Here is a 9,853-nt window from a genome sequence, read left to right as displayed (position 1 = left end):
TTGGTTTGGCAGCTTATTAGTGGTTATCATCTCTTAACCCTCCGGTTGTGTTCATGTTTGCCCCCCCATCCTTGGTGTTCCTGGTCTAATTAGACCGGTCTGATTAACTGCTTCATATCTCCAAAACTACATGTTCAAATTTGCTAAATTTGGTACCTGGTGAAAGCTGAGACCTCTGAGATGTTAAAAAATAAACATAGATATGACCAAATTACTGTAATGTGACTAAATACACAGTAGAAATTGAATATTTCATTTTCATTTCAAATAAGAAGGCCAGTTACACCCTGAAACTCTATATATCTCTGCCAAACAACACATTGGATCAGTTCTTCAACATCTCAACATATACTGTGCAAAATTTGATGAGACATAAACAATGTAGACTATTGGTTAACCTGAATAACTGGATGGACATATAAGCACGGGAAAGAGAAGGGTTCCCATAACAAACACCTGTTTCGTTTGATACATTTCATAAGCACGGGAAAGAGAAGGGTTCCCATAACAAACACCTAATTGTTTAGTTTGAAATGTGTCAAACTTTATATATGAGGTATTTGAACAACAGGTCTGATACATCCTGGAATGTTGTAGCTTGTTACAACTTGTGTTATCCATTAATTTCCTATGGCGGTCATTTTTGACCGGAAACACCACCGATGTTACAAAGTTGACTAAAACCTCAAAATTCAATGCCAGTGGTTAGTCAGCAATTTTATATGTTCAAATGCCTAGTGTGGAGGAGATCATAAGGCCTTGAGGCAATCAAATGTAAAACACAATATTTATGATTGATGAAAGTTGCTCTCGGTCAGATTTGACCGGGAACACAACCGGATTAAAGGTATGGAGTGCTTTTCTTCAAAACCGGAGTTTTGACAGAAAAAGTCCCCTGCCATATCTTGCTCCCCTTCGTATGATTCGCGCGTAGTAGAATTACTAACTCAAAAATGTCAACATTTTACAAATAACACCACACAGGCATTAATCAACACCTAATGGATCAGATTATGTAAAAAACTCAATTCTGACAAAAATGGAGATAGAACCTTATAATTCTAACATCACGCTATGTACAGTACAGTAGGAATACACACTTTGAGAAGAAGGGTAAAGAAAGAATCAGAGTTCAATTCAAGTGAAGTTACTCAGCGTCCTATGGTAAGATTATGAACTTTTTGAACTGTGTTTTAAACCTTGTGTGTGACAGTGGTAGGTAGATGCAATTCCATTCACCGGCCAGCAGGTAATGGATGACGTCAGAGCAGGCATACGTCACCTCCCTGTCATCAGAACGACCACGCCCCCTTTGGGGGGGTAAACAAGCGCTTCTGCATAAGTATTTTGCACCACAAATATATATAGTCCCAGTTTACGATTTTCTTTACTTCCTCAAAGAGCGAAGGACAGTAAAAGAAGAGATCTGTGGCTTCAGGCCATCCGCAGAGAGGATGCAGTGGTTAACAGTGCCAGTGGGACCCTTCCAGTCAGCACGTGTAGGCCTACGTCTGTGGCAGGCGAACACTTCATCACAGGTTAGTTAATGGTGTTAAAGTCAAATTATAATGTTAAAAGTCAAAGTGCTGTGTTTGACTGTCTTCATCGTTACCTTGTTCAGTTCAGTTCAACTCCTCATGTATGATGTTTCGATTGTCTAAGACCAGCTTTTCCTGTTTACTCAAGCTACTCCAGAATCCATCAGTTGCTTTGCTGAGTCAAATACTGGACCAGTCTACCATCCACTGTCTGGTACGACTCTGCATCTGCCCGATCCAAGGCCACCTACAAAGAGTCGTACTGACAGCTGAGCGGATCACCGGCTGCCCCCTGCCTCCCATCACAGACCTCCACAGCTCCAGATCACTGAAGAGAGCACGCAAGATTGTGGCTGACCCCTCACATCCAGCTCACAGCTTGTTTACATTACTCCTTTCTGGACAGCGCTACAGGGCCACCAGGACAAAAACATCACGCCACTTGAACAGTTTCTCCCCCAAAGCCACAGCCCTTCTCAATAACTGCTCATTGCACCTTGCACTTTACATGTTCTTGCACTTAGTTGTACAGTATTTATTCATAATATCCACTCATATTGGTACTGTATATTTTGTCTTGAGTATTGTCGTCTTGTTGTTGTATGTACTGTAGCTTGTTTAGCATGGAGAATACCAAGTCATGTTCCTAGTGCACTGCACATGGCGAATAAAGTTGAATTGAATTGAATTGAATCCGCAACATATTCCCACGTTGTCTGAATCTTCTCTAAGCAAAGATCACCTTCTTCATTCATTGAGCTGACAGGGAGTGCATCACACAAACCATACCACCAGCGATGAAGGCCATGCCTCACATTCATTATTGATTGCTTTGAAATCAGAATTTAATATAGAAAGGCTCTTAAAGCCAGGTAGGTAAAGACACCAAAAAATATGTAATTCATGATTACTCTTTGGAACGCTAACCATGTTTTCTTTTTTGTTTTTTCCACAGGGCCAAATCATACTCCAGTTATAAGAAGTGGACTACAGTAAATTAATATTCAACAACACAGCACAACGTATGACTGTAGCCATTTGTATAACAGTGCTATAACAAATACTGAGAACATGGGTAAAATTATATGAAGTTTTTCCTAAAAAGACTTATTGGTATTTTACAGAACGTGCAGATTCCAAACCCTGGGCGGGCCACTTCTTGTTGGCTTTGTGAAGTCAACAAGAAGTGATGAGATAGAGAACAGGGGTGTACCATTGACAAGATAGTACATGTGTCTGCTGTTGGTCTACATGTCAGGTAGCATTGTGTTCACTGACAACAGACAGTTGGGATGTGTAGCTAATATCAGTTAATCAAACCTGCTCTCTTTTCTGTTTGAGCTCATATGAACTGCTTACAAGTTACAGTAATGTGTGTGGTGCTTAGGTGGTCACATTTACTGTAAATCACATCATAGTCAGTCTTCTGACAACTATTTGCTCCCTCATCTTCCAAAATCTACCTTACTGCACTGCTCTCCAACTTGTGTGTATTTCCTGAAGCTCTTGTTCTGTCTGTGGACTCCACCTCAATTTCCTGAAATTACAAATAAATCATTGTGTTGGGTTTCGCTATATTTGTATGGCATATGTTACATATATTACATGACAGACAGTGTATTTGCAGTCTCTGAACAAAGTGTGTTGTACCTAAAGCTCCAGCTCGGTTTCTGGTGAAACAGCGACACCCTATGGCACTACAGGGTGGTAACATACTGTATATACACATTCATTACAGCTCTCCAGTACGCTAAAGGCAGTGTACATTCCAACGTGCTACTTTAGATGTTCAAGGGGTGAGGTTGTCCCGGACCCTAGCCACCGATTTAGGATCACCTTACTCTCACTAGATCCAGACTTTAGGCAACCATGCATGGGACAAATGCCCAACCCAAGACCAGCGTTTAGCACCACTTGACCCCACTGCAGGTTTCATCTTTCAAACCTAACTTGCACGATAGTGTGTCGCCTAGGGAGGGGTCGTCTGTCCTGAGGAAGAGCCCATTCAGGTCTGATGGGAAACTCAGTATTGTAGGATGAGAAGTCATCATACAATATGTATGTTACGGTACATGTGGGAATACGGTACATGTGGGAAAACTAGGGTTAAGGTTAGGTGCTACGTCGACTTGGTACATGCTGGCATGTCTAACCCTACCCCTAACCGTAGCACCCTAGCACCTAACCCTAACCCTAGTTTCCCCACATGTACCGTATTCCCACATGTACCATAACATGTACACAAATTAGAATAGAATAGAAAACCCAACACTATTGTCCATCCATGCAATGTGGAAATGTGCCTGGCATTCACAGTCAGTACCCATAAAACCTGAGAATACCAAACAGCATTAAAGGCATCGACTGTATAAAATGTGCAAAGTGCAAAAGGAAGGAGGGTAGTGGGACGTAGTCTAGTGAATAATCAAACGGCATGACAGCCAGTTCCACAAACCGACTGCCAAGTTCTACATCGAGTCTCAGCCTCCACCCTGCGGGACACACTGGTGTGAAAACCAAACACATATCTGACAGCACGGTGCAGAAAGGCAGTGTGTGTAACACAGGCCATATACTGTATTTGATTAATGGACCCTAGTTTCTAGACAGGCAATAGCATGTTGGAAATCAGACGCCTTGTTATGTTTCACATAACTTGGTCTTGACTTCTTTTAACCTAAAAACGTTTCCAGAGAAAGAAAACAGGATTGTTTTAAAAAAGAAAAAAAAAGTCGTAAAAAGAGAAAAAATGAAAAAACTTTGAACATCCTTGCAGTTGCACTTTGTGGGTTTTTCATGCGATGTGTTATTTTAAACACGAAAACTAAAGGGCGTTTTCAACCGTAATGGGAGTTGTTGTTGACACCTCAGGATGCGGTGGATGCTCTGTGCTGTGTGTTTTCAGCCCTGTGAACAGTAAATCAGACGTCATCTGTCTGCATTGTTGATCTTCACATGTGAGCGTTTGTCTCTCAAGGCCTGGAGGTCGTTTAGTGAGGCATGTTGATGTTCACTACTCATTATACCTTCTGCCCGCCTGACTACTATGGGATCTAGAGCCTTCGGCCATTCTGCTCCCCGCCTCTGGAACTCTCTGCCACCTAACATTCTGGAACTCTCTGCCACCTAACACTCTGGAACTCTCTGCCACCTAACACTCTGGAACTCTCTGCCACCTAACATTCTGGAACTGTCTGCCACTTAACCTTCTGGAACTCTCTGTCACCTAACATTCTGGAACTCTCTGCCACCTAACATTCTGGAACTCTCTGCCACCTAACATACGCAATATTGACACTCTCACCACATTCAAATCCAGTCTTAAAACACACCTATTATTACTTTTTATTATTACTCTCAGTAATACTGAAAAGGAGAAGTTTTGATGAAGTATGAGTTTTATTTTTGGCTTTGTCAAGGGGTGGCCCCTCACTACATGCCTCAACGACTCTGAAATATAGGTCACATTGAAAAGGTATTAAAAACCAACCTTCACAATGACAGGGTCGCGTTGTTGTGCAGGTGACACAAATGCACCAACAACATTTGAACTTCCATTCTAAAACCAAGAATGAGTTGGTATCTAATTGTATTATTTCATAGCTTTCATAGTTTTTTCCATTAGGAGTGAGTCTTAACTTTACCTAACCCTTATAGTACCTCATTAATGTGAATCTAATTACTTTGCAGCTGCTTTGCTTGTCCTGGATATGACTTCCCATGAGTCAAGGCTTATATTGAGGTGGTTGTATCTGAAACAAGTGTGCATGCCATGGTGCAGTGAGATGTGCAAGACCAATGGTTCACAGGTGCAGGTACTGTAGGGCTATGGTATATCCTTCACCAACCAAACAAGGAACAAACCATGAACGTTCCATGATTGGAGTGTTCCATGATTGGAGTGAAGAATCTATTAAGTCAATGGTGATATTCCTTCCTTGATTACTGAAATTGAATGTCACAGTATCTGGTAAGTGGTTTTGGCCCATGCACACAGCAGTAAGTAGGCCAAGCCACTATTGGCAAGCCTGTGGTCTGCCCCAGCTGGGTGATGTGACGTATGAAACCGTGTAGTATCTCAGCGGTACAGGAACCCAAGGGTGGGGTCCCTTTACACATCTGATTGGAAGGTTCCGTTTTTCTTTGTAATTCTTTCTCAGAAATAATATTGAGTAAAACACATTCGTATTACAAGCTTTTTGTGTAAGAGTTCTGGCTGGATGCCATCCATCCTGGTGGCCAAGTCTCTCTGTTTTTCTTGCCACATATCCTTCAAAAACATCCAGGCGTGATTACTACAACATACGACATGTGTCATAAAAAAAATGTGATGAAAAGCTCTTCCTGTATTCACCATGGGGCAACTTGTTGATTAGACGATTGCAGTGGTAGTAAAAGTGGCCTTGAATGTTGAATGTTGTCAGAGTGATCGTGAAAATCACAGAAAAAGCCAATAATAAAAGTATTCGCAGACAGTAGTGACTTTAATCAATGAACAGACATTAGCTTATACAGTATAAAGTTATCCATGACCATGGCTTTTGAGTGACTGGCATATGAGTGGCATTGGTCAAAAAAACATTTCTGATGATGAAGCAATCCAATAGCGTCAACAACCTCTTGCATCTCGTGTGTGTGTGTGTGTGTGTGTGTGTGTGTGTGTGTGTGTTGGTCCTATGCATGGGTGTGGACCTACTTGAATTCTGTGTTACTTCCTTATTTGCCACATCTGTACCATACTTCAGTGAGGGGATGGCCATCCACACACACTGCATCACCACCAACCTGCTCTGCACACGTAAGTAACCACACATGCATTCTGAAAACAGTTTGTTGGTAAAGAATTCAAAATAATCAGTAAAAATGTGGTTCTTCAAATTAAATGTTGAAATTAGATACTTATTTTGGATTGGAAAATATTGTTAAGGGTGATGTCGTGCCAGCTGTTTTTGTGCTATCAATTAAGCAATTGTGCAATTGAGCAATTCCAGCATTTAACCATTGCAAAAATAACCCAAAAGAATGAAACAAAAATAATGAATACAGTAAAATCAATGTTCCAGAAACAAACACAGAAGTAATCTTGTAAACTAATCTTTGATTAGTTCACTTTTTTGTATTTTTGCAACGTGGACAGAAAACAATTAGTGGAATAACAGCTTTGAAAAAATCATGCTGGTGGTATTTAAATATATTTTATTTCTGATGAGAGTTTGGAAAATGTTCAACAATGAAAGATGACAGTACAGCAGCACATGCTACAGGTTTAAACCCCCTGCTTGGCAGCAGGCAGCTCCACCCTAACCACATCTAACCACAGAGAAGTGAAACAAGAGAGATTTAAATGAAAAAGAAAAAAAAGTCGTAGTGGAAGCATGCAATACCATCAAAGTGATATTTTTTTTTAACCATTATTGATTTTCATATTGTTATGTTGTTATTTATGTTTTATTGATCCAATGGACAGAATTCATTTTATAATTGCAATGAATATGAATATGAATTATTATATTTTCTCTAATTTTCTGTGTTTACCAGGTGTGCTGTGAGACAGTGGTGAGAGAGTGAGAGAGTGTGCTAGCCTGAGCCTGAGCCCTGAGCCCACGCCAGGAGTTCCACACTCACCCCACTCCAGCCCAGCCCAGCCCAGCCCAGCACCAGCCCAGAACCAACCCAACCCAACTATCCCAGTTTAGCCCAGCCAAACTCACCTCAGCCTAGCTCAACCCAGCCCAGCCCAACCCAACCCAGCCCAACCCAACCCAACCCAACCCAACCCAACCCAACCCAACCCAACGCAGCCCAACCCAACCCAACCCAACCCAAACCAACCCAACCCAACCCAACCCAACCCAGCCCAACCCAACCCGACCCGACCCGACCCGACCCAACTCAACCCAACCCAACCCAACCCAACCCAGCCCAACCCAACCCAACCCATCCCAACCCTAACCCAACCCAACCCAACCCGACCCAGCCATGGCTGCCTTGTCCTCCCTCAGCTCCTCAGCCTCCTGTCCTGGCCTCTACCTCTTCCAGCTGAGCAGCATCATTAACATCAGTAACACCAGTAACCTGAGCAGTGTGATCCTGCGACACTACAACCACACGGGGCGTCTGCAGCAGAGGCAGCGGGGGCCGGGCCAGGGGGGGCTCAGCACCACGGCGGTCATCTCCCTGCTCATCAGCGTCCTCATCGTGCTGGAGAACCTCCTGGTCCTCCTGGCCGTGCTCTCACGCATCCGCCACAGCCGCCGCTGGGTCTACGTGTGCATCGCCAACATCACCCTCAGCGACCTGCTGGCGGGGGCGGCGTACGTGGTCAACATCTGCATGTCAGGTTGGTCACAGTTGATATGGAGATAACCCCATGGGTTTTATTGCGTTCTGCTTGACGGTTGATCGTATGTAGTATGTGTTGTATTGTGTTTTGATGTATTTTTTAGATTGTAAAAAAAAATAAAAAATAAAAGAATGAATTTATGAAATCATCCAATCATTCATAAATAGTGACTGAGAATTATAAGGTTCTATCTCCGTTTAGAGTAGTTCAGAGATATTGAGCGTCAACGTTTTTACATTCCATTATGTTTTGTGAGATGGAACCTTTGTATTTTATTAATTACTAACTAAAACATTTCAACATTTTAAAAATAACACCACACAGGCATTAATAAACACCTAATGGATCAGATTATGTAAAAAACTAATTTTTTACAAAAATAATAATTAATAATAATAATAATAATAATAATTCTAACGTCACAAATTAATTAATTAATTCATTCATTTATTCCTTCATCCAGGCAGCCAGACGTTCAAGCTGAGCCCGGCTCTGTGGCTGTTCAGGGAAGGCGTGTTGTTCGTGGCCCTGGCCGCCTCCATCTTCAGCCTCCTCCTGATCGCCGTGGAGCGCTACACCACCATGATGAAGCCGCTGCACCAGAAGTCCGCCAGGAAGACGTGCCGCATCTACGGCCTGGTGGCGCTGTGCTGGCTGCTGGCCTTTGTCATCGGCTTCCTCCCCCTGCTGGGCTGGAACTGCGTGTGCAGCCTGGACACCTGCTCCACCCTCCTCCCCCTCTACTCCAAGAGCTACATCCTCTTCTCCCTCGTCATCTTCTTCCTCATCCTGCTGGGGATCGGGGTGCTCTACGGCTCCATCTACTGCCACGTGTGCAGGAGCGCCGACGTGGGCAGCCAGCGTAGCCGCAAGCGCTCCCTGGGTCTCCTCAAGACGGTCATCTCGATAGTCGGGGTGTTCGTGGTGTGCTGGGGGCCCCTCTTCCTCCTGCTGTTGGTGGACTTCTTCTGCGTGTCTCGCCAGTGCGCCCCGCTATTCAGCGCCGACTGGGTCATCGGCATGGCCGTGCTGAACTCGGCCCTGAACCCCATCATCTACTCGCTGGGCAGCACGGAGCTGAGGAAAGCCATCGCCGGGCTGCTGTGCTGCTGCTGCGTCCAGGCAGGCCTCTGCCGGCCGGGAACCTTCCTGTCCAAGGAGACCAGCAGCACGTCGGAGAGCCGGCACAGCAGCATGAGGAACAGCTTCAGCAAAGTGCGGAGCCTGAGCGTTAACAGCCCCCCGCCGACGGTGAAGCCCCCCCCCAAGAAGAACCGACGGCTGAGCTCCACGACCACGTGCCTGTCTGTGTCGAGCGGTTAGACCACAAGGGGCGTGTGTGTGTGTGTGTGTGTGTGTGTGTGAGTGTCTGTTTGGGTGTGGAAGGGGTGCAACCACAGACGTTGCTGTTGCACCAGTAAAGTAGCTCCAGCCAAATGAAGCAGAACTAACAGTTTCTCTCTACTGTTTGTTGATTGAAGCACATTGATTTCTGCTTCATCATCAAAGGCCGCAGTATATGCACTTGCATAGTTACCCTATAGCAGTAACGGCGTATGATGATTGCTTCTTTAGTTTGAGAGAGGGAGAGGGAGAGAGCGAGAGAGAGAACAAAAAGAAAGAAAGAAAGAAAGAAAGAGAGAGAGAGAGAAGAAGAAAGAGGGACTGACAAACGCCCTCTCTCTCTCTCCCCCTCCCTCGCTCAGCTGTTTTGTACATTTTGTTGTCATTGTAAGAGATGTATGTGCTTTTAAAGAGAGCTGAATAACACATAGATGCTATACGTTTTTATTGGTAAGATTATAATTGTATACTTACAGACATACAGTATATATTGTAAATGAATAATGTTGTGTTGACTTGTAAATCAATCCTTTTTCTGTGAATTAAAGAGGATGACAATACTGCTATTTCTATGGACAACTGAAAAAATATATGCATAAAGGTTTTAACAACATCATATTTTCTTTTG

General features: G+C 43.7%; 1 protein-coding gene across 1 annotated transcript; it reads left to right on the top strand.

The window, feature by feature from the left end:
• Positions 1-7,517: 7,517 nt before the first annotated feature.
• On the top strand, positions 7,518-9,204 carry s1pr4 (sphingosine-1-phosphate receptor 4; the record flags this gene model as incomplete). Its single annotated transcript, XM_080535600.1, has 2 exons — positions 7,518-7,882; positions 8,349-9,204. The coding sequence occupies 2 exons, from the start codon at positions 7,518-7,520 to the stop codon at positions 9,202-9,204; spliced, it is 1,221 nt and encodes a 406-aa protein (XP_080391726.1).
• Between the last annotated feature and the right edge of the window lie 649 nt (positions 9,205-9,853).

The sequence above is a fragment of the Nansenia antarctica genome, assembly GCF_963989245.1.
Source record: "Nansenia antarctica genome assembly, chromosome: 7".
NCBI lineage: Eukaryota > Metazoa > Chordata > Actinopteri > Argentiniformes > Microstomatidae > Nansenia > Nansenia antarctica.
This window is presented reverse-complemented; position numbering and strand designations above follow the sequence as displayed.